Source organism: Triturus cristatus, chromosome 5_1 (genome assembly GCF_964204655.1).
Source record: "Triturus cristatus chromosome 5_1, aTriCri1.1, whole genome shotgun sequence".
NCBI lineage: Eukaryota > Metazoa > Chordata > Amphibia > Caudata > Salamandridae > Triturus > Triturus cristatus.
In genome coordinates, this window is record NC_140587.1 from 224,244,616 (window position 1) to 224,270,671 (window position 26,056).

General features: G+C 45.1%; 1 protein-coding gene across 1 annotated transcript in view; it reads left to right on the forward strand.

Moving 5' to 3' along the window:
• COL22A1 (collagen type XXII alpha 1 chain) overlaps positions 1-26,056 on the forward strand; it is a 1,010,593-nt gene that overhangs the window by 497,501 nt on the left and 487,036 nt on the right. Inside the window, exons 11-12 of the mRNA XM_085604869.1 lie at positions 16,871-16,933; positions 17,540-17,578. Of these exons, the coding sequence (XP_085460995.1) occupies positions 16,871-16,933; positions 17,540-17,578 (102 nt within the window). The remainder of the gene's footprint in view (positions 1-16,870; positions 16,934-17,539; positions 17,579-26,056) is intronic.

The window sequence follows — 26,056 nt, forward strand, 5'->3', positions numbered from 1 at the left end:
ATGCCTATCTTCCCATAGGGGCAAGATAGAAAATCCAAGTTTGGTATCTCTGTGTTCAGAATTTAATTATACATCTTTTTAGCAAGATGGTTTTTAAATTCACTGTGTGGGAATAGCACTTTTTAGAAAGTAGCTATTCTCCTGTTTAACCTTCCTATGTGCCTGTGTGCTGGTTGGCTGACTGGTGTCAGGTGATGTGCTAGGTGGCTCCAGGAGCCTGGATGAGTCAGCAGCAGGGTGAATAGGTAGATCTGCTTTAGATGGGTGGGAGGAGTAGTCCCTGGGTCTGAATAGGGCTGCCCCTGACAAACACAAAGCTGTCTCCACCCCCTGCTGGCCAGGCTGAGGACTCTGCCTCTTCTGGCACAAAGAAGGCTCCACCTCCTGCTGAGCGTCTAACGACCCTGCCCCTCACTCTGAAAGGAACCAGGTGCTCCAGAGCAGAGCACACCCAGGAACCGGTTTGAGCAGGGGAATCCCCCCACTGGAACAAAGAGAGACAAAGACTTGGAGGGGTATAAGAAGAGGACCCCAGACACCTAAAACTTTAGATCACCTTGGAACTAAGAAGAAACCTCTGCCAAGGAGAAAGCTGAAAGGACTGAAGAGGAGAAGACTGCCTGCTTGCTGTTTTGCTTTGCTGCCAAGGAGAGGGGAAGGACTTTGCTGTGTCCCCTTCTTTTGATTCTGATCTCCAAGGGCCTGAGAGGAGCTGGCTCCCTGTTAAGAAGTCCCAGGAACAAAAGGACTTCACCACCAGCTCCCCTGGAACTCTGCTGAGAGAGTTCTGACCTGCCTTGGAGTGCTTGCCCAGTCTTGGGGCCTCAGGAGGTCGTTTTGCTGTGTTTGGGAGCTGGGAAGCAGAAGCGTGAACAAGAGTGACTGGTACCCAACGCATCATCCGATTGCGCGTCGCAAGATCGAGAGTGCGAGGAAAATTTCATCGCGGCACCATCGCAACACGCAGGGTCCCCGCATCGCCGAGTGCGTCGAGCATCGTCCCGAAGCGTGAAGATTCCTGGCGTTGCGAGGGTCGTCGCAGAACCAGTTTGCGAACCGCACCACTGCCGGTGCGTGAAAGTCTCCAGTCGCTGCGTGCGTCGACGTAGAGTCCCGTTCCGTGGCGCATCGAGAGTTGCGGCGCCGGAAGGCAACGCTGCGCCACGCATCGCACCACATCGAAGAGTGTCGCATCGAACCTGTGCGTGAAGCTTCCCCCCAAGAAACCTACGCAACGAAAGCCAAAGGTATCGCATCCTCCCCCTACAGATCGGAGCCGGCGCATCCACCTCTGCTGCGTGAAGCAGGGCTGCTGCAAAGCCTCCCCAGGATCTCAGGAGTATCGCATCGCCTTTGCCATCTTCCTTGTTATAGCTTTTGGGAACCTTATCGCAACTACAGGTACTGTTGGGCACGAGAGTGTCGCATTTTGTGCATTGAGAGTCGCATTGTGCAGGACACTGATTTTGACATCCTGGAGTACTTTCTGCAAACTCTTGAACTATCTTTAAAGTAACCTTTTTAATTGTATGTTGGTTTTTCTGTAGTATTTGGTCTTGTGAAGTTTTTAGTAAAGATACATTATTTTTCTAAAACTGGTGTGGAGTAAATCTGTGGTGTTTTCACTGTGTTACTGTGAGTGTTGGTACAAATACTTTACACATTGCCTTTGATAGCCTAGACTGCTCAGGCCAAGCTACCTAGAGGGTGAGCAGGGGTTATCTTAACAGTGTATCCCCCTTTCCCTGACTAGAAGCAAGGGTCCCTACTTGGACAGTGGTACCTACCCTGCCAACTAGAGACCCCCAGATCTAACATTGGTGGCAGCGGTGGGATTGAACTTGTATTTGTACTTGACCCACAGTAATTGGTGTACATCACTAGTTTAAGTGCAGACCAATAGACAACCACATACTATATTTTTGATTCTATTTTGGAGTAACTCTTCAAGAGCATCATGTCTCAGGTGGCAACAAGTGAGAGGGCAGAATTGGAGTTTTCCATGGAGGATCTGTATTCGTACAAGGTTGAGGAGCTCAAGCAATTCTGCAAAGACCTTGGTTGCCCTGTGAAAGCGGATCTAGAAGGGATGTGCTACAAAGAGTCTTGAAGGCCTGGTGGGAGGCTCAAGAGGAAGATGATGCAGATGAAGAGAATGGTTTTGTTCCCCAAGCTCTGCCCGTGGTCGGACCAGTCTCAAGGGCTGGCAGCTCCCATTCCAGTAGGAGTCTCACTCCAGAGGAGTTGGAGGAGAATCAAAGGGCTAGAGATCATGAGTTAGAAGTCATGAGGCTTGAAATGGAAATGGCAAAGGAGGAGAGCAAGAATGCCCGTGCCTTGGAAGAATTGAAATTGACCTTGGCACATGAATTAAGAATGAGGGAGCTTGATTTGGAGCTCGAGAGGCTTGAGGCCATGAGTGTCTCAGCTGAAGAAGAATGGTTAGCTCAAGAAGTGAGCTTTGCTGAGTTGGAGGTGGAGTCCAGCTCAGATGGTGGCAGCAAGATTGTAATATCCAGTGCTGAGGGAGAGGTACAAACACCCAGAGATGTGGCGCCTAACTTGAGGGAGGGGGTTGACATACACCAGGGGGTTCAGGTTTATGATGTAGTTCCAGTGGAGTGCAGTGTCCCTGAAGTGGATTGGGGAACTGGCACAGGGGACCATATTCCTAGTGGTGGGAGGGACACTCTACTGACCCTAGATGAGAGGTACAGGGAGAGGGGTTCCCCCATGGTAGAAACCTTGGTGTGTGAGTGTGAAGACCGCCCAGAAGAGTGTGAGTTGTGTGACAGAGACAGGCAGGTACTGTCTTGCCAATCTCAGGAGAGTGGTGTGGGGTACTTGTGTGAGGCACTGGAGGGTGAGGCAAACGGTAGCTTGGTTAACAACTGTGGGGGGCTGTGTGATTCATTTGTTGGAGAGCATATTTTAAGTCCTTGTTTTCCAGAGCTATGCCAACACCCGGTGGAGTGTGAGTTCTCTGGTTCCAGAGAGCTTGCGTTGGAGGCAGACCTTTGGTTGGATGCCAAAAGGTCTGGAGAGGCATTGGGGAGTGATCCCAAAAGGAGTGGCCCAGATATCTTCCAGACCTGTGAGGTGGAAGAGGTTCAGTGTAGCCCGGTTAGGTCCCAGTGTAGTGGGAGGGGTGTAGGGGCTCACGTCCTGTCTCAGTGGAGAAGGGGTGAGTGTGGGACTGTGGGTCCCAAGGTGCCCGAAACCCAGTCTCAGGGCCTGGAGGGTTTCTTAAGGGAACACCAGGTTGGGGGCCTAGACGGTGCTAGTAGGCCATTTGAGGAGGATCTCCTAGTGTCAGGAGAACCTGGAGCCTCTGTACACAGAGCTCCAGTGGTTCTGGTGTCTGGCGGTACCGCTCCAGTTGGGAGGGTGCAGAAGTCCAGACTGAGGGGTGAGAGGGGGATATGTTCCCCAGTGGGAGAACCAGTGGGTCAGGGACCGGCCAGAAGGGCTGAGTCCCCTAGGAGTGACCATGGTGACACCACTTCTGTCCTGGGGGATCTTCGCGCACTGTCAGGTGGACAGGTGCCGGGAGATCTGCGCCAGGCAGACTGTCACGAGACACATGAGTCATGTGTCACCCTCGGGGAGATGCTGTGTGAGTCCCCAGAAGTCCTGGCATGCCAGGCAGGTGTGCAACCGCAGGGTTTATTCCCTGGGTTGGGAGGCCAGGTTCAGGATCTGCCTGACCTGGAGGGAAGGACATCTGTAACCAGTGTCCTGACCGGTTTGGCTTCCAGGGGTACCACTCCAGTGGGGAGGGTGCAGCACTCTGGAAGGGGGTGCAGAGGGAGGGAGTCCTCGCCTCTGACCCCGGTTCACCTGGAGGGTGTAGACCCTAGGTTGGAGGGCCAGGTCCGGGGTGTCCCCCCTGACCTGGGATCCCAGTTGCAGGATAGAACCCCTGAACTGGTGGGCGAATGGTGCAGGACACCTGCCCCAGGTGCCCTGACTATTCTAGAAGGGGGTACCGCTCCAGGTGGGAGGGTACAGAGCCCCAAGGAAGAGAAGGACTGGGTATGGAAAAGCCCACCCCAGCCTCCTGTCCAGCCACCGGATACAGGCCCGGGGCTGGTGGGTCAGTGCCAGGTTGTCAGACCCGACCTGACAGGAAAGGAAGTGGACAAAGGGTGCCCAGCACCTGGGGCTACTGCCCCCCACCTTCTGATGCCACAGGGGTTTGAGGGCCCTGAGAGGCATAAGGCCTGGGCCTCATCCCTGACCACTGTCACTGGTCACTGCGGCTTGCTGTCTGTCTGTTGGGACACATCTGTGAGCAAGTTAAGGCTAGGTGCTGCACAGGTGGTGTCCACAGGTGAAGAGAAGGGTTCCACATGGGTTGGCTTGGTGGACCCTGAGAGTATGGATGGAGAGATACAACCGGGTTCAGGAAGGCGTAGAAGAGGAATAGTGCCCTGCTGGTTGGGCCAATTTCCGTGTTCTATCGCCCTAAGCAGGGAATCCCATCGAGGTATCGCTTGGTCTTCCCTGGCTTTAGGCTGGAAGGGGGTTGTGTTGGAAACGGCCCTTTTTGCAGGGTTATCCCCAAACTTTTTGCTTCTTCCTCCTTCATTTTTTCTGACCCGTGGTTGTTGGCAATAAGACTTTGGGCACTTTACCACTGCTGATCAGTGCTAAAGTGCACATGCTCTCTGTATAAATTGTTGTATTGATTGGTTATCCATGATTGGTATATTTGTTTCACCTGTTAGCCCCTAGTAAAGTGCACTGCGTGTGCCAGGGCTGGTGATTCAAATGCTACTAGTGGGCTGCAGCACTGATTGTGCCACCCACAGGAGTAGCGCTAAAATGATGTCTTAGGCCTGCTTGCAGTGCCTATGTGCAGTCCAGGACTGCCATGTCGACATGGCCAGTGCACCCACTGACCAAGCCTTATCCTTCCCTTTCTGTACATGTCAGACATCCCTATGGTGGCCCTAGGTACCCCCCTGGGCTGGGTGCAGTGTATCTGAAAGGTAGGGCATGTACTGAGGTGTGTAACATGCCCTGGTAGTGAATTACAGCCATTTTCGTTTTTCACTGCTGAGAGGCTATCTTGCCCATAGGATAGAATGGGGAAGGCTGTTTACATGCCTATCTTCCCATAGGGGCAAGATAGAAAATCCAAGTTTGGTATCTCTGTGTTCAGAATTTAATTATACATCTTTTTAGCAAGATGGTTTTTAAATTCACTGTGTGGGAATAGCACTTTTTATAAAGTAGCTATTCTCCTGTTTAACCTTCCTGTGTGCCTGTGTGCTGGTTGGCTGTCTGGTGTCAGGTGATGTGTTAGGTGGCTCCAGGAGCCTGGATGAGTCAGCAGCAGGGTGAATAGGGAGATCTGCTTTAGATGGGTGGGAGGAGTAGTCCCTGGGTCTGAATAGGGCTGCCCCTGACAAACACAAAGCTGGCTCCACCCCCTGCTGGCCAGGCTGAGGACTCTGCCTCTGCTGGCACAAAGAAGGCTCCACCTCCTGCTGAGCGTCTAACGACCCTGCCCCTCACTCTGAAAGGAACCAGGTGCTCCAGAGCAGAGCACACCCAGGAACCGGTTTGAGCAGGGGAATCCCCCCACTGGAACAAAGAGAGACAAAGACTTGGAGGGGTATAAGAAGAGGACCCCAGACACCTAAAACTTTAGATCACTTTGGAACTAAGAAGAAACCTCTGCCAAGGAGAAAGCTGAAAGGACTGAAGAGGAGAAGACTGCCTGCTTGCTGTTTTGCTTTGCTGCCAAGGAGAGGGGAAGGACTTTGCTGTGTCCCCTTCTTTTGATTCTGATCTCCAAGGGCCTGAGAAGAGCTGGCTCCCTGTTAAGAAGTCCCAGGAACAAAAGGACTTCACCACCAGGTCCCCTGGAACTCTGCTGAGAGAGTTCTGACCTGCCTTGGAGTGCTTGCCCAGTCTTGGGGCCTCAGGAGGTCGTTTTGCTGTGTTTGGGAGCTGGGAGGCAGAAGCGTGAACAAGAGTGACTGGTACCCAACGCATCATCCGATTGCGCGTCGCAAGATCGAGAGTGCGAGGAAAATTTCATCGCGGCACCATCGCAACACGCAGGGTCCCCGCATCGCCGAGTGCGTCGAGCATCGTCCCGAAGCGTGAAGATTCCTGGCGTTGCGAGGGTCGTCGCAGAACCAGTTTGCGAACCGCACCACTGCCGGTGCGTGAAAGTCTCCAGTCGCTGCTTGCGTCGACGCAGAGTCCCGTTCCGTGGCGCATCGAGAGTTGCGGCGCCGGAAGGCAACGCTGCGCCACGCATCGCACCACATCGAAGAGTGTTGCATCGAACCTGTGCGTGAAGCTTCCCCCCAAGAAACCTACGCAACGAAAGCCAAAGGTATCGCATCCTCCCCCTACAGATCGGAGCCGGCGCATCCACCTCTGCTGCGTGAAGCAGGGCTGCTGCAAAGCCTCCCCAGGATCTCAGGAGTATTGCATCGCCTTTGCCATCTTCCTTGTTATAGCTTTTGGGAACCTTATCGCAACTACAGGTACTGTTGGGCACGAGAGTGTCGCATTTTGTGCATTGAGAGTCGCATTGTGCAGGACACTGATTTTGACATCCTGGAGTACTTTCTGCAAACTCTTGAACTATCTTTAAAGTAACCTTTTTAATTGTATGTTGTTTTTTCTGTAGTATTTGGTCTTGTGAAGTTTTTAGTAAAGATACATTATTTTTCTAAAACTGGTGTGGAGTAAATCTGTGGTGTTTTCACTGTGTTACTGTGAGTGTTGGTACAAATACTTTACACATTGCCTTTGATAGCCTAGACTGCTCAGGCCAAGCTACCTAGAGGGTGAGCAGGGGTTATCTTAACAGTGTATCCCCCTTTCCCTGACTAGAAGCAAGGGTCCCTACTTGGACAGTGGTACCTACCCTGCCAACTAGAGACCCCCAGATCTAACAGGCCCCTATAGGCTAAGTGTCAGAAACTCTGTTTCCAATCTATCCCATTCGGCCCTCAAATGCAGAGGTTTGCCTTTCTCATGGGATGCTCATGGTTTATGGCTGTCACGTGAGGAATGCACAGATGTGCTTCCCTGACCCCTGGTGTCCACTGGAGACCGACACCACAGCACACAAGACTCTTAGATCATAGAAATGTCCATATTCTATAAGTGCCATTTTTAAGTGAGTTATGCAAAAAAACCTTTACCATTGGAAAGGGTTTGGCATGGAGGATCCATTGATATGAAACATCATGAGTGTGCTCCACTCCAATCCACTATTGCGGTCCGAAGTGATGTTAAGCACTTCCCCATTTTAGCCAGTGGGAAGAGCAAGCCTCATAGGTAGTGAAATCACACACAGGTAATCCTCACTACCCGGGCGCACGTGTGCTAGTGAGCACACCGACCTGCTCTAGCAGGCAGGATGCATAGTTCCCAGCACCAGGGGTGGAAGTGTGGCCGCCCGAGTCTGCAACAATACATTGGACACGGGTTTAACAATGTTATTTTTGGAGAGAGGGAGCGTTTTATATAGCGCCAACTAGGCCCTAAGGTATTAGAGCGCTTTACATGAGCACCAGTTGTGTTATAGACAGACACATTCATTTTTGATAAGCACAGGGAGATTAAGTGATTTGCTCAGAATCACAGGATATTGAGCGTCCGTGCCTAGACTCGAACCAGGTTCCCCTGCTTCGAGGTCGACCACCCTAGCTGTTAGGCCACATCCTTTCCCAACTAATACGTTTGTCAGTGCTTATGCACAAACCTTCGATGGTAGGCGGCACACACCATCACGGGCACCATAGGTGCGGGTGTGCAAATAGCAGCTGGCTCATGAGTTTACTCACAATTTCCTGAGGGGAAGGCGGTATGCGAGGGCCTGGGAGCAGGTCAACCACACATTTCAAACAAGGCCTTCATTTGTGGTGCTTTGGGGTGCTACATTAGAATGAGGGTCCTACAAAAAACACTAAGATGGACTATGATACATAATGCAAGGAAACAGAGTCATGGACATTGAAAGGGAACCTACCTACACTTACTGTTCTATTCCAAGATGGAGATAAACTTTGCTGAAATGCATTGCAAGCACTCACCCCCAGTCAACTGATCTGGGTTTAATCCATCACCATTCTTTAGCCCACTCTGCCACCCCAGTTCAGACATGGCCATATGCAAATCAGTCTGATCCTGTGCCTCATGGGAACAGTCCAGCCCGAACTGCCAAGCCATATCTTCCCTGGACCGGAAACAAGCTTCCTAAGACCGGTTTCTGGGATTTCAGCCATTTTCAGCCAGGCTTGCTTGAATCCAGTGGTAAAGTGAGCAAGGGACTCACGTCTGAGCATACCCTGCCAACTTATGGCGAACAAAGCAAAAACCAAAGGAAATGATGGACGGAGTGTTGAACATTGCAATCACTCACCCCCAGTCAACTGATCTGGATTTAATCCATCACCGTTCTTTAGCCCACTCTGACACCCCAGTTCAGACATGGCCATATGCAAATCAGTCTGACCCTGTGCCTCATGGGAACAGTCCAGCCCGAACTGCCAAGCCATGTCTTCCCTGGACCGGAAACAAGCTTCCTAGGACCGGTTTCTGGCATTTCAGCTGTCTTCAGCCAGGCTTGCTTGAATCCAGTGGCAAAGAGAGCAAGGGACTCACGTCTGAGCATACCCTGCCAACTAATGGCGAACAAAGCAAAAACTAAAGGAAATGATGGACGGAGTGCTGAACATTGCAAGCACTCCCCCCCAGTCAACTGATCTGGGTTTAATCCATCACCGTTCTTTAGCCCACTCTGCCACCCCAGTTCAGACATAGCCATATGCAAATCAGTCTGACCCTGTGCCTCATGGGAACAGTCCAGCCCGAACTGCCAAGCCATGTCTTCCCTGGACCGGACACAAGCTTCCTAGAACCGGTTTCTGGCATTTCAGCCGTCTTTAGCCAGGCTTGCTTGAATCCAGTGGCAAAGTGAGCAAGGGACTCACGTCTGAGCATACCCTGCCAACTTATGGCGAACAAAGCAAAAACCAAAGGAAATGATGGTCGGAGTGTTGAACATTGCAAGCACTCACCCCCAGTCAACTGATCTGGGTTTAATCCATCACCGTTCTTTAGCCCACTCTGCCACCCCAGTTCAGACATGGCCATATGCAAATCAGTCTGACCCTGTGCCTCATGGGAACAGTCCAGCCCGAACTGCCAAGCCATGTCTTCCCTGGACCGGAAACAAAAGCTTCCTAGGACCGGTTTCTGGTATTTCAGCCGTCTTCAGCCAGGCTTGCTTGAATCCAGTGGCAAAGTGAGCAAGGGACTCACGTCTGAGCACACCCTGCCAACTTATGGCGAACAAAGCAAAAAACCAACCCTTGCTCACTTTGCCACTGGATTCAAGCAAGCCTGGCTGAAGACGGCTGAAATTTCTAAAAAATATACACATATTTTATAAAAAAACAAAACTTTAACAAAATACAAACTGGAATGCAAATACAATGACATAAAAAGATTATTCAATGAACACAATGTAAAATGATGAGGATAAACCAAAATGTAAGCATTCAAGATATACGATGGCCAAAATCTCTCGGGAGTAGCGAAGAAGACGGTGAGGCACGTCCTACCTCCAACGAGGGTCTTTTATCCATAGACCATCTTGAGCAAAAAGGGAAAAAAAAGAAGAAGGAAGGAAAAAAAGGAAGATATATACTTCAACATATCACTGAAATAAGTATAAAATATATCAAATTGTCTGCTAACCTCGCCTCCGCATTTAACCGGAAATCACCGGTGTAATTGTTGCTTCATCAGTCGCTCGCTTAATACATCCCGTTTACCACAGAATCTCGGCTGATAAAAGAATCAGTCAGAAGTGACTACTTTATCAGCGAGCATTAGAACCTCAATATTTCTCGACCTTTTTACTCTTATTGTTGTTACGAGAAAAATTGTGTGGCTTTCCTGACGAAGGCGCTAGTGCGCCGAAACGCGCGTCGAAGATAATCTGTTGCCGCAACTTCATATATCTTGAATGCTTACATTTTGGTTTATCCTCATCATTTTACATTGTGTTCATTGAATAATCTTTTTATGTCATTGTATTTGCATTCCAGTTTGTATTTTGTTAAAGTTTTGTTTTTTTATAAAATATGTGTATATTTTTTAGAAATTGTATTGTGTTTTAGTTTTATGTTGATTTAAATATAAAATACGATTTTATGCTGACAACAATAAAAAAATGTTTTTTTAACTTTATTATTATATGGTACACTGGCTCTTATTAAAAGTCTTTCTAATGTTTTCAGTTTTATATCAATTGACCTAGTGGCTGATATTTGTATCAATTGTGATTGCCTAGGAATATACTTTTCACTGTGTTTGTTGCCCTGACCTAGGAATTGACCTAAATATTTACAGGGGGTCCTTGTTATTTTCAAAATGAAGACGGCTGAAATACCAGAAACCGGTCCTAGGAAGCTTGTTTCCGGTCCAGGGAAGACATGGCTTGGCAGTTCGGGCTGGACTGTTCCCATGAGGCACAGGGTCAGACTGATTTGCATATGGCCATGTCTGAACTGGGGTGGCAGAGTGGGCTAAAGAACGGTGATGGATTAAACCCAGATCAGTTGACTGGGGGTGAGTGCTTGCAATGTTCAACACACCGTCCATCATTTCCTTTGGTTTTGCTCTCCAAGTAAAGACCCATCAGAAGTCGGCACCCTGGCCCCACGCCTACCTACACCAGCCTGGCAGCTTCCACGGCACTGTGTATCCAGTAGTCCCAGGTGGGAAAGTCATGCAAGCGTGCACCCCAGCAGCTCTTCGAAGGACTCTCATGCAATCGAAGGCATCTGTCCACTTGTGCAACAAAGCATACATTTATCAGCGCTTGAAAGCTGAAGCTCAGCATAGGCCCTGTGGGGAGATCTGCACCTGGTAAGGTGCGTGGATTACTTAGTTATTTAAATCTGCTACCTACCAACCCATTATTGTCTAATGATCTTTTCTGACTCGCTATCATGGTTTTAATACTCTCAGGCCGCATGCAGCGTTTATCATCACCAGTAAAGGGTGACTCTTTGAATTAAAAAAGAGTGTAGTGTTTTAGCAGAACATTTAGGATCAGATTTAAAAGGAAATGGACGCATCTGTAGAGATGCGTCAGTTTCCCTGTGCCTCCATGCGAAACCCTTCCACCACCAGGGATGCACTGTATTTACAATATGGCGCACCATGGCACAAGGATTGACAGGTGCGTCAGAAATTCTGACGCCAAATTGTGGGGCTGTTTGCTTTATTTAGAAATTATCACACCAACAGTTGTTTATTGATTCAGTATACATTAAAAATGACTTAATACCTGCCACCCAAACTGTTCTTATATCTCAGGTGGCCTGGAATAGTCTGAAATGCCACACTTGTAGGAGTGTGATGGTTAGTAGCTGGTTTGGTACTGTCATTGGCAGCGCTGGCAGGGCAATGGGTGATGTAGGCTGCAGTGGCCTCCTGACGGGCCCCGTGGCACGTCTGTTTTTTACAAATTACGCACTGGAACTGGCAGTATACTCCCTGCACGCCTTAGCTGTTACTTTTTTGTTTTCTGGAAAACAAACTCCTGGCCTTGTGAGTTTGTTTTCAGAAAATAAAAGGCGTATTATGCCGGTGACTAGAATATGGCTGTTGCTTGACAAAGTATTAGTGCCTTCAGTGGAGTCACTGCACAGGCAAACCTCTGCTGACCAGTCAAGCCAGTGGGCTGCCCACCAGGATCTAAATAAGATGAACAACTTCTCAGGGCGCAGTAATCTTTGCACTGTCATCTCAGAGGTATTGTCTTGTACTTAACACTCACGGTGAAGCTTGTAAGAAGTATTCCAAAAGAGAAACATGCCCAATAGTTAGACTAGCAGATTAACTCTCTTCTCACATCACATGCATTGTTCCTCATTTATTGGGGGTGGCCAGAAATGTTCATGAATAACTAAACAGTCCCTAATGACTGTTAACTGCAAGGGAACTGTGCAGTAATAACTATCATGGTTTATTTCTAAAAACTCAGGGAAAATATGCCAGATTTAGCTGCTGATAATGCATCTGCCCTTTTTGACACATTATATGAAGTGATTAACATACCATATGTATTTGTAAAATGCTTATTAACCCCTTGGTGCATATTGACACTGAATAACAGGTGTTTTATTACCTTGATTGACTTCAGAAGGATGAAAGGCTGAGTGGTACTGCCGGGATTTGAACCCGTGGCCTTGCAGGCAAGCGCGGTTTTCTGGATTAAATGCATTAGTCCACTGAACAACCAGACCAAGCGATGGCTCTTTGTGTAAAACATGAGGCATGAAGGACACAAAATGATTTTGTGGCCATTTGCATCCATTTTAATGAAATTGTAGGGTTGGAATTCTCAATTTTACCAACATGTCTTTATTTGTGGTAAAATGAAGCATTTAAATATAACTGAGTGGCCAGAATGGTGAGAATAAATCATTGAATTGCCATGCAGGGGATGGAAATTGGATTATGCAGTAGAACATGTAGATGACTGTATAGACCCTATCCTGAATTTTGAGTGAGGTTGGTGATAGACTATCATATCCATGAAAGAGTGGGTACAGCTGCCCCATATTGCAGCCATATCGACAGTCCTGTGACCTGCACACAATTCAAGGAGTATTAGGGCTGTTTTTCCCCTCATCCATGGGAAAGTGATCTTCTTTCTGATGGTGGCTCAGGATGTTTCCATCCCACTTCCAGGTCTGAAATCTGACTGGTGGTTATGGAGACGGTGGCTGAGTTCCATGTATTCTAGGATCTGTCTCATCGCCTCCCTTTCCATGATCCTGCTGAGGAAGGGTAGTTGTAGATCAGAGAGTTTTTTTTTTTTTGCAGATTTATATAGCGCGAACTCGACCTGAAGGTATTGGAGCGTTTTACATGAGCACCAGTTACGTTACACATGGACACATTCATTTTGTTTGGTAGGCACGGGGAGAATAAGTGATTTGTCCAGAATCATAGGATGTGGAGTCGACCCGAGACTCGAACCTTGGTTTCCCAGCTCCAAGGTCGGCAGTCTAGCCGTGAGACCACATCCTCTCCTGGGTTCAGCCATAGGTCAAGGTCTTCCAGGCTGTGAATTATTTTTTTTCAGGGGGCGTGACAAAAACATGTTTCAGAGAATATGGAACTCTTCCACATCAAAAGGGGCAATTAATCACTTTCGATGTATCCACCACGAAGAAGTGGAGGGAATGAGTTATTTGAAGTAGGAACATAGGTCTGAAGGTGTATTGGGTGCTTTTATCTTGTTGATCACGTTCAGAAACTGATCCCTCCCCGGGGGCTGGAATGAGGTGATAGCTAACTGTTGTGGTTTGGGGAATGAGAAGGTATGAAGAATGATCCTGTGAGCTGAAGATTGTGTTTCAAGTCTTGGTAATTTTTGCTTTAAATTATTCAAAGCTGTAACCTCAGAGTTGTTGGATTGCGCTTAAGATAAAATACAAGGAACTGGGCTGAACAGCTGTTGTTAAATATTAAAAATGTCTTGACTTCAGTTTCAGTGTAGGAAGTCTTTTTGCCTCTTATGGTGCTTTGTGGTTCCCTTTCTTGTGTATTTTGTATCGTGTTTCATCGCCAGCAGTCTGATGTTTACATGACTGTCACTCCAGTTTGCGGCTATTATGGTTCCACTCTTCTAGACCTATGTTGAACTACTTATTCATTGTTTTGACACCCATCTTGGCATTTCTGATTTAAGTTGGGGCTACAATATCAAGAGTGGGTGATAGGTTTTGATAGAGGTTTGCCAGCAAGGAGTTGGGCTTCCTTTAGTCAGAGACGTTGATAATATTGTAAGTAGACTAACACTCTTCATTGCTTATACACCTGACATAGCTTGGTAGGAAATGCCATTTTTATGTAAGATGAGATTCTTTGTCAAATTGGTCAGGCTGGGGAAGCAAAGCAGAATTCTGAAAGAATAGCTGGTTACCCGGTAGGACTCTTTCTTCAAGGTTATGGGTGAATAGGGTATACAGCGTATGACTAACGGAGTATGTTGCACCACTCGATTAAAAAGTAGACATATAACTTCCTAATGAAGTCATCAGCACTTTTGAGTCCAACTTATCAATCTACAGACTGCAGTCTCTCTTGATCAGAATGTAGGTGGTTGTAAGCTCTACATGGCATTTTTGCCTGCAGAACTGCTCTAAGAAGGTTGGATTGTGATTGAGGGGGGGAAAGGGGCACATGAAATCCATCTCGGTAAGACACTCTAGGTTCCAGTAGGATTTGCATTCCAGTTTGTACTTCAGAACAGATCAGATTTTAATGGGGCTTAAGGTTATGTAGGAACTCCTTGGTAATAGTTGAAGGACAAGTGATTTTAAATCATGGTAGTATGTAGGGAGGGAGAGTAGTACGTGGGCCCATAGGTGTCTGTAACAGGTGGCATGGTGGTGAGCTGTGGAATCAATTATGTACATTTGGTGGTTTTGGGAATGTGGGGATGTGCAGTTTTGACTTTTTGAGGTGCTGGAATATGTATTTGAAGGACAGGAAGATCCTCTTCCTGGCCTTGAACTTGCTAATACCGTTACTTTACACATCAATAGTAAGTTTTATCAGGGGAGCAAGGTGGTAGTAGGTGATTCTGATATAATACCTGGATTTCTGATGTCTTTAATAGAGTGAATTTAGACTGGGTAACAGGTTGGCAGCCTTCAAGGTTATATGAGAAAAACTGGTGGTCGGTATTGGTGCATTTTGTTTTCAGTGGTAGTGTAAACCTTTGGCATGAGCATTTGTGAGTCTGGTCTCAAGGTGGCATGTTTCTGCTGCTTTTATTCAATTCTTGTATACTATAATATTTTGATATAGTATGGAGAACGTCACAAGTCCTGCTCACTGTAACTGAGGATATACACCTTTGCAGTTCATATTGAAAGTGACCCTAGTGGAAGGGTGTGATATGCTATCCAACTCATAGCTCAATAAGAAAACCTTTGGGGTGGACACAAAATGGTGTCTTGGCGCAAGGCAGGTGTGACCTACAAGTAGTCCTGGAGGATTCTTACTTGTTGCAGTCGGACTGTATTCTCGTGGTCCGAGAGGTCATCTTAAGGTGCCTCTTTGATCAGAGAGCGGGCTGTTTTGTACATCAGAAAAGATGTGGCTTACTTTAACGTTATCCTATTAGAACTTCAATTTGTCGCCCTATAACCACTTTCTTGTGTTTCTAGAGCATGCTTAATACGGCAGAACAAATTATAAACTCTCCTTGTAGTAGAAGAATGAATTCTGCCATGCTGCCAATACACTGCAAAGGTAGGGCATGTGCAGTCTAGTTAATTTTTGTTACACAAATAGAAGTGGTGAAAAACCTAGCAGTCTGCAGTGTGCCGTACGATATAGTTTGAACATTGGATGGTCCACAATGCACAGTTCTCCATGTCCACCAGCAGATCTGGATGCCCTGTGCCATCCCTTAACTGTGGATCCTGGCGGTGAAGGGTGACTCTCTTGGGAGCCACTTTCAGCATAGCATTCAGGGAAGCGGAGTGGGTAATGTTCTACCCTACTTCTTACAAGCACTGTACGGTTCCTGTGAGTCACAGGAACTTTGCTTTGAACCCAAATTAAACAATGAAGCCGCATCAATCAGTGACTGGACATAGACAATGCAAGAGCTTGATTGTTCCTTGGTCCATGGGCCAAAGTAGAAAAGGCACCATATGTTGTTCTACATTTTGTATTTGTTATGTCCTAATGCACATGAGTGTATGAAAATGCAAACATTGAATCACGCATTTTACTATACATGTGATCTTTGGCCCTCAAGCCCCGACTGTTTGAATAAGCCTTCGGGGCTTACAAGCGCCTGGATACCCTATTGAGTGATTAGCGGCGCTTTATAAATCCTGATTGGTTGATTGATCATTGGTACATTAACCAGGTGGATCTGCTGATCAAACTTTTGTCACACAACTTTAACTGTTGTGTCAATATTAAACCATGCCAACACAATGTTTTCATAAAGCCTTTATTCTGTCTTGTACAATTAGATTAACTTAGTGTACATAGAAAGCGGAGTCAGCCATGCTGAAATTCAATCTCATGGCCTTCAGATCATAGACCTTTAACTGTTGCATCATTCTTAATTAGTATAAAGAAAATATTATTATAAAGCTCTTTATTTGGACAGCTGCAATCCAATTTAATGAACTCTCGTGTGCAAGGAAAGCTGAGCTAGCCATGCCGAAATCCAATCTCATGGGCTTCAGATCACACCAGATATCAAGAGAGAGCATTAACTTGCTCAGCCACCCCTGCCACCGCTGCCATCCCAGCCAGCCGTCCTAGCTTTGGTCAAGGGACAGAGAAGTAATTAACACATGTTATTGTGCTGCAGATGAGCAGAATGAGGAGGCGTGATAGAAGCAGAAACAACATAACAGATGGGACTCTCCGGAAAATGGTTACATTGGTGTATGTTACTGAATGCCCCATAGGTGATCAACATTTTATTAACCTCTAACGTTTGGAAACAAAGTTAAAATCCACAAAATGTAATTTTTAAAACTTCTCCAAGGCTTCATGACATAAAAGAAGAGTGATGCAAGTCAGGCCTTGTGTAGGGTAGGCGTCTTATTGCAGGCGATGCTAACCTAAGCATCATTGCCTCAAATGGGGATTTTAGCTTCGTGCCTTGTTTTGTTTTGGTGCTGTGTGGGGTCAGATTGGTTAATTTCATGACCTGTGCATCAATGCATGAATGAACATAAATAGAGTTTGAATAATACATATGTTGAATCAGATGGTGGTCAAAGATACCATTTTATTTCACCAGACTCACATTGGTTTTTTTTTCCAGGGGGACAGTGGACCAGCAGGCCTTCCTGGAGCGCCAGGTCTAAAGGGCGATAAAGGCGAAGCAGTGAGTGGCCATTATTATTATGTGTTGGCTCTGCAGCAAAGTGTATGTGTAGGTGATGATCATGCCGGCCAACCAAGCAATGTGGCAGGCGTGCCGTAAAGTGAATGCTTTGTGCTGTTGTAAGTGATTGACTTTCTGATGAGCCTGTTGTAGGTTTTCCATTTCAGCTGGAATGGCAGCGCTTCCTTAGTCCTTAGTGCAAAGCGACACCATTGGTTAACACCATGGAAACCAGTAACTGCCATTGGACAGGATGACCGCCATCAGATTCATACTGCCAATCAGTCAAACATCTATATGATTTAAAATTGCCACGTATTTTGTCAAAGTGTGATTTTATTGTAATGCAGAGGCTGGTTCTACCTTACCAGCTGGATTCATATGTCTCTTATCATTAAAGCGGATATCTTACTCTAGCGGGAATTTGTGCAAAACGCTTGCTCCTGTGATCCAGTAAACTCGCTTACAGAAAATTAAGAGCTCACTCCAGGGCCGCAGAGTTAATCTAAATTACCCTAGTTCCTGGTAATATTATCCCTTTCATACATGCCTATTAATAGAACAAGAATTAATATATTAATAATTGACTGAACTTTCTTCTTTTAGGGCCGGGCAGTATCAATAAAAGGAGAGAAAGGAGATGAGGTAAGGAAATGAAGAAGGAACATTTTTCTTTTTTTTGATTCCATGTTGTTACACTGTTTTTGTGCACTTCAGTAGTCTCCTGTTCGTTGACCGGTTGGTGCTGTTGGTAATGTAGAGTTGTAGACTATAATTTGCAGATTGTGAGGTCTCGCACTGGAGCAGAATCCATGAGGGACAGTGCTACGTGACTTTCGACCTTGCCCTGGGTAGTGTGGTCAGTGTCGTCTGAAGGTTTGCTTGGTTTTCCTGCATTTGTGGTACTTGGGAGTGAGTGTCCTGATCTTTCTTCTTTCGTCCTAGTCCACATGTGTGATCAGCATTGTGTGCAGTTTATAAATTTCCCGTGTCGAGGTGTATCTTATGGAGAGATAGGACTGTGAGATCCTCCAACAAACCCGCTGTGTTAAGTCCATTCTGTCTATAGGTTGTTTAGTTCGTGTTCGTTGGTTTGTTGTGTGGTCTGTCTTGCAGCCTTCTTACCTCATGTATGTGAACCAGAGATATGCATTTAAAATATTTTAGGTAAATAAAGCACCTCAATGCACAAAGCACCACTTGCGACAATCTGGTCATGCGAGAGTGGTCGGAAAGTCACAAGTTCAGGCTGGGCGCGAAAGAGCATGGACTGGATACAGGGACTAGGCTAGTATATCTGAAAGAGTTACTTTGGAAAGTCCAGTGCGAAGAGTTACATTCAGGGTGGAGGGGGGGGGCAAGGAGCAGAGAAGGCGTCGCTGAAGGTCATCGATGTTTGACGACTGGCAGGCTGGGCGTCCCGGATGGTTGTCGCTGTAGCGTGAAGATCCTGTCACAGACGGTCATTGCTGGAGTTTTGTTTTGGCGGTTACCACAAGCTGTAACTGCTATAGAACGAAGCACAGATCTTGTGTTACCTCTTGTGCTTGTTGTGTCCCTGTAGCTCAGAACAGGAGGTCAGTCTGCTTATCCTTGAAGCTACTTCATCCTAGGATAAAGGGTGCAGGTCCAGTCTTCCTTGTCAGCATGCAGGACAGCAGGCAGAAGTACAGCAGAGTAACAGGGCAGCAGAGTGACAGTCCGTCTTGTAGCAAAGCAGCACAGTAGTCCTTCTTCTGTAGTATCCACAGGTCGAGGGGTGTACTGAAGAGTTGGGTCTGAGGGCCCAATATTTGGACTTGGAGCCAGCTTTGAAGTAGGAGAAGGTCCTAGAAAATTCTGTTTGAAGTTCTTGAAGTTTCCTGCCTCCTCTGCCCTGGCTCCAAGCTGTCTGTATGAACGATGCGGTAGTGACAAGTCTGTTGGATGAAAGCAGGGCACAGCCTATTCAGTTGCAAGTGGGGCTGTGCCCAGCTCCAGCTCCTCATCTTACCAGTTGATGGCCCATCCAGGTACACCTACTCTCTCAACTTTGTGACTGTCTGGGAGGATTAAACAAAGTCCAACTGCTAACTACACCCAGCCATGTGAACCAGGAACAGGCTGCAGACATCAAATAGTTAGGATAGGAGATTGAAAACTTTCTAAAATTGGAATTTTCAAAATTGTAACTTAAAGTCAGACTTTGCCATTACAGAAGATTTTTTAATTACAATCTTTCAGACACCAAACATGACATGTTTACCCATTCCTAATCAATAGCCTGTAGTAAATGTAATAAGGCAGCCCAATGTTACTCTATGAGCGAGGTAGGCCTTGCAGTAGTGAAAAACAAATGCATGGATTTTTCACAACCAGGACATGTAAAAGTCAAAAATACATGTTCAACTTTTTAAATACTTTGCACCCTGCCCTATGGGCTGTTTAGGGCCTACCCTATGGGTGACTTATATATATTAAAAATGAAGGTTTAGAACCCGCAAAAAGTTTATTTTGCTAGGTCGAAATGTCAGTTTAAAACTGGCCACACAGGCTGCAATGGAAGGCCTGAGAAATGTTTAAATGGTTATTTAAGTGGATAGCACAAGTGGTGCTGCTGGTCTACTGCTAGCATTTAATTCACAGGCCCTGGGTATGTGTTCTGTTACTTTACTAGGGACTATAAATAAATTAAATGTGCCAGTTAGGTGTGAGCCAGTTGTACCATGTTTTAAGAAGAGAGCATAGGTACTTTAACACTGGTTAGCAGTGATAAAATGCACAGAGTCCTAAAGTCAACAAAAACTAGATCAGCAAAAACGCAGGAGCAAGGCAAAATATTTGGGGTAAGATCACCCTAAGGCTGACAGGTCTGACAGTACCTATTCCTATTGACATTTTGTTTCCACAACTAAGTACACAGTATTGGTATCTTATTTTTGAGAGTGGCACAGCAATTACAAATCCTCATAGTTCCTGGCAGAAGTGGATACATGCAAAATATAGTGCATTTAGAAGCTAAAATTGTTTTTTACTTTCTGTTTTTAAAATTCTGAAATACCCGATTTCTTTATAAAGTCATTTTCTCTGAAATATTTTGTCTGAACTTGCACTGCACCTTTTCACCAAACGCTATGATTGTTTCAAAATATTCTTTACGCTCCATAATCGGAAAAGTGTTCTCAACCCTGTTGATTAAAGTGGACAAAGACAAATATGAATAGTGTCTTCAATTATAGAATCCACAACAAATGGTGCCCCTCCAGGTATGTTTAAAAGTGTGCTGTTTTGTCACACATTTCTACTCAAAGACACACATGTGGAGACGCCGGATGCATGAATGTGAGTGTTTCTTGGAGTCTCACACATGACATCAAATGCTTTCTATCTATTTCACCATGAACCAATCTCCAGAGCCGGGCATCTTTTTATGTGAGTGAAATCCCAAGTAATTGTTGGTAGGTTTTGTGTATTTTGCCGAATTTTGTTTTCCCTCCCAATACTTTCTTTGCATACTTTTTTCCTGCAGGAGAGTGGTTTGAACAGAAAAATATGTGGTGGAAACTGATAAGTACCATGAACAAGAGAGCTTTTCTTCTCAACCAATGCCCCACAGTATCTTGCAGGATTTTTGAGTTTGAGGCATGTGCTCGCATGTAACTTCATCCACCTCTACAATACTCTGCTGGAAACCCACATGCATATTTCACCCTGAAAATACTTAGACAAGGCAAAGAACTGTGCGGTCATGTTAGTGATAGAATGGCCATGTAACAAATAATAATCACATCAGTACTTCAATTGACTGATAGGGCTTTCCTTCCTTGTGCTCAGCCCCTTTTTGGGATGTTTGGGGGCAGTTAAAGTTTAAGCCTTGGTAACCCTTTTTTCTTAAAAAGTATCCAGACCAATTTTGAATCCTTTTTCTTCCCACATCTTGGGGATTCTAAAGGTATTGAGGGTGTGTTGATTCCCCTTAAGGGAACCAAGAAAACTACCAAAATATAACAAAATTGTGTGTGTTTTGTTAGGGATAAAGTGCTATGTGAGAAAGCACCATTTTTTCCTACAAAAATGGCATAAACACTGGGTTTGTTGTGCTACTACCCATCTTTGCAGCTTTCAGGAACATGCAATGTTGTAAAAGAACAGCCATACTTTTCTACCACCGTTTTTGCGTTCTTAGATCTGGTGTTAGTTAAGACTTTTTGATTTTACTAAAAATGCATGATATATTTAATTAAGGTGTCTTTTGGCCACCTCTCTTCATCCATTGGTCTGTTGTTGTGCCATTCACATTTTGCTTCCACCCGACACAGCCTTTAGCATGGGGCAGTGGATCAGGCTACTTCAGCCCCTGGTTAACTTCACTTTGAATGACTGCATTTTGCTCTCTCACAACAAGCACATCCACACACAAGGTAGATTCCCTTTAGTGCCAGTGTTTTTGTTTTTACTTTATAATTACTTTAGTGTTGCCTTTGTATTTAGAGCCTGATGTGAATGAGGGAGGCTTTACACCAGATGTGAACACAGGCCACATTCCACTGTTTCCTCAAAGCTGTTGTAGTGACTTCTGTTTTTCTGACCTCACAGAATAACAAATTGAATCCATTTGAAACTGTTCTGTAGCTTTAATATTACATGTGTGAATTCATTAGCAGTATTTCTTCAGAACATATTTATTCAGGACTCCGTTTCACCAAAGGTTCATTAATAACCTTTGCCCAGGAAGAATACCAGACTTTATCATGTTTAATGTGCAGTACTTGCAACATTTTCTAAAATGTATTTCCTTTGTGCAACCCTTTCAACACTTTTTAAAATGTATTTCCGTCTTCCCTTTCTTCTTTTTTCTATCTTCTTTATTACCGTCTTTCTCTATTGCCCTATTTATTTCTTTGTTTCCTACTTTATTTTCTTTCTTTCTTTCTTTCTTTCTTTCTTTCTTTCTTTCTTTCTTTCTTTCTTTCTTTCTTTCTTTCTTTCTTTCTTTCCTTCCTATCTTCCTTCCTTTCTTTCCTTCCTTCCTTCCTTCCCTTCCTTCTTTCCTCCGTGCCTTCTAAAGACAACCATGGATTATTTGCTGACTGGTCAACACCACAATTACAATAATAAGGCTATTTTTTCAGGCCAGCTATAAACTGTGTTTCACCTTTTTTCTTGCCTGCTTGCTTGCCTTCTGCCTTTACTTCTTTCCTCTTTCTTCCTTCCTTCCTTCCTTTCCTTCTCTTCCTTTCCTTTCCTTTCCTTTCCTTTATTTCTTTCTTTCTTTTCTTCCTTTCTTTCTTTCCTTCCTTTCTTTCTTTCCTTCCTATCTTCCTTCCTTTCTTTCCTTCCTTCCTTCCTTCCCTTCCTTCTTTCCTCCGTGCCTTCTAAAGACAACCATGGATTATTTGCTGACTGGTCAACACCACAATTACAATAATAAGGCTATTTTTTCAGGCCAGCTATAAACTGTGTTTCAGCGCATGGTGATTTGTACTCCGCTGCAGCACTCTGATATCTTAAAAACCAAATTAATCTTTCAAGTGCTTTAGGGGAAGAAGATTATTCAGCACTAAAAAAAGCAGAAAGATTAAAATTGCACATTTATTGTCTGAAAAAGAATGCCAATTTCCCCCTCTTGCTTTACCCACGCGTGCCCAGGTTCCGTGTGCTTGGCTCACAACCTGATTTAATTAACACCACCATGATTGAGAGGTTTCTCAGTCCTTTTGTTTTTGCAAAAATGAAAGAATTGAAGAAAAGTAGAATAGAAGAGTGATCAAAAACATTAAAAAAAAATCATAGGTGAAGGCAGAGGGTTGGGATACACAGTTAGTGGGTGGGGAAAGAAGAGGTAAGGTTGGTGCCTTCAACTTTCTTCGTTCAGATCTGCAGAAAACTCAGTTCCTTATGGAATACCACAGGGGTCTTCCCTTTCCCTCTAATTGTCCATTATCTGTATTCAGCCACTCTTTGAGTCTATCAGACAGCACAAATGTTGAGTCATAGTTTGTGCTGATGACAGACAACCAATCATTAGGCATGATTCAAAGGCTCCTGACTCCTAATTCATTTATATATTTGCCTGCAGGTTTTCCATTTCTGCATAGGATGGAACTTTCTCGAGCTAAATTCCAATAAAATGGAACTTCTCCTAATTGAAAACAACCCTTAACATTGGGACCCTTCGGTTTGGGCTCCTTGCATGGGGTTGGCTCCTAAATCTCTTTCCAAATTCAAAACCCTAGGTGTCATTTTTGAATTATTCTGCTGAGTCCAAAGCCATATCTGTACTGCTTATGGGTCATCCAGAAATGTCATATTCCTTTGCCTCAGCTCAGAACCAGAGTCCGGCCGGGTGTGACCCTACCAGGCTGAATTAATTACCTTCCTCCCCAAGCTGTAGCCTCAGAGGCCTAGTCCTTCACTGCAAGCATTCCCAAGGGTGTGGTAAATAAAATTCCTTTACCGGGACTGAATTTGATACAGAAACATTATAAAATAGCTCAGTAAAATGAGAGGCAGAATCCGTGATATTAGAGTTTCGGAATGGGCTTTATTCCAGTGATCGATTATAATCGGTTGCTCCAAGTTCCATCACCACGGGGGTTCAGGAAGTGAAGTACATACTTTATTGACAAGAAGTAACTTTTATAGTACATACATTACAATGAAGCGAATGCAGTAGGCGTAACAATTGATAAGGAAAATGACGATTTGTTCTGCGTAACCAGAAATGGGTGTAATAAAGAGTAAAAAGGAACATAATTGGTTATGATGTCATATATAGGTGGATCTATAAGATAATACTTGGCATAGATGCGCGCGCAGCAGTATGACGTGTGATTGACGTGCAACTAGGGGGTGAAGGGGACTTGACATTTAGCTCTACATGTGGAGACAAAAAGTCTGGGGGGTCAAGTCAACCTAATCCCAAGTCATATCTAACATCCTATGTTTAAAGAACTATGTTATCCAAGAAAGAAGGACTCTCGGACAGAATCTATTCTATACTGACTGTGCGTGCGTGTACAAGCGTCTAAGTGTCTACACTGAATGCGAGGGGGTAGGAATATTCCATGGTAACAGGGCTATGAATTACTTGCATAAGGGCAGAGAAGCCGGGCCTTTTGCTCGGTAACTGGAAGAATGTTTACTTAAACTACTAGGCAGGAATGCATCGGCTGAGGGGGAAGCAGATAATTCGAAGGTGAAATACAGTTTTTGGCAGAGAATAGGCTGATGTCAGGCTTCGTGAGCCGCGCAGAGAATGAGACAAAGTTCATGGTCACAGATGCAGGCTCAGACTGGAGCTTTCAGAGGCAGAAAGCAAGAAGAGTTTTGATGACAGAATCAGGGCCTACTTGCCTGGACTGTAAAATGGCATAAGTGAACCATATAAAGCCGGTGGCCTTTCATACTTAGGAATGGAATATCCGGCCTGTTCATGGCGGATCTGACAGAGGACATGTTCACGATGGACGCACATGTATTTGCGTCTTCATAACTGGAACTGGAGGGAACATACATGTACTTGTGATATGCACATAGAACCGTTGGGGTCCAAGATAGGGGACATAACTGACCAGAAAAATCCATATTTCCACATTCCCTCCTTGTCCCCTACTTGCCCTTCAAGAGATATCAATCTTCATTAATCCATTGATCTGTTCATATAGCATCATTTGTTCTTCTTTCTTCTTCCGTGACGAATGAAATCTTGGTGGTGGAATACACGATGTGGCACACAGACCACAGATCGCTGGTCCACATTGTAGACATAGACAGCAACTGAATAGTATGAGAAGGCCAATACCTAGGAAGGATAAAACTCTCCATCCCCAGGCTGATATCACACTCCAAAACCAACTGGACCAAGTCCAAGTGCCTGGGTTCTGGTGTATCTGGCTTACAATCTTATGAAGGCGAGTGATGGCTTTATATACAGATGGCGAATTTTCTGGTATGAATACGCAGCAGCTTGATCCGATGACCCTACAAGCTCCGCCCCTATCAGCCAGGATGACGTCAAGGACAAGACGATTTTGAAGCACAACAATCCGCATAGCAGACTGCTCTTCTGTTAAATTGCCTAAGGCGGAAATAGTCTCATTCACTACTGCTTCAAGGGTTCTAGTTAATCTACGTATCAGCTTACTATTAGTAACGGTACCTATGTAGGGAAAGATGCCTTTATTAAAATCTACATACTTGTCCCATGCCGTCTCAGTGTAATCGACAATGGGGAGATCTCTCCGCTCTCTGTTGTGTACTAAATGAATATTTCTGTAATAATCAGGAGGAGCTAGGAAAACAGGTGGCAAAAGGAATGCAATGTAGCAGGTACCATCCCAATCTAGAGGTAAACGCATATATGCAGTCTGACCACATATAAAGTAGGAGTGGCGATAAGCTCTAAATGAAGATTTGCCTTGATCACTGAATTCTACTATAGTAGTGCATTTACTATGGCCCATATGTATGGAACCAACCTTTCTTACACACAATTCACCCTTCGCTGGGAATACTGACATGGTGGGTAAGACTAGTTCAATTTCGGATACGACATTTAGAATCATGAGATTAGGTGTAAAATTACCTAATCCATATACTTCATTTTCTAGATCAGTTCCTGTTCTTTTGGGGCGACCCTCCTTGTCGCGGTAACAGACCTTGAGTAAAACTAGGTTCAGGTTTCCCCATACCCAATGATCTTGGTAAACTGCTGTGTCTGAGTCTATGGAATTGATTAAACTAAACCATGCTCCACAGGAGCCATTGTGTGTAAATGGGTGTGGAAAGAATGGCAGGACTCCTTCATAATTCTGATAGGGAGGGAGCCGACCACACACCCAACAATTAGTAGCATTACTAGTCTGATGGGAATGATGTAACATACTAATGAAAGTGTTATTGCGCAGCGCAAGTCTATAAGACAATTCATGTGGAGGTAAGTCACTAAAAGAATGTTCAGCAGCAACATTATAAACATGTCTAGAAATAGGGTAATATATGTGCAACAACATACTTGTAATAATTATTAAAAGACTTAATAAAAACAGTATTAATAATGTCACTATGCAGTGGCTACGCAGTGATTTACAATACGCCTGTCGTTTCAACATTTTCCGGGTATTTTCTCTACTCAGGTCCAAG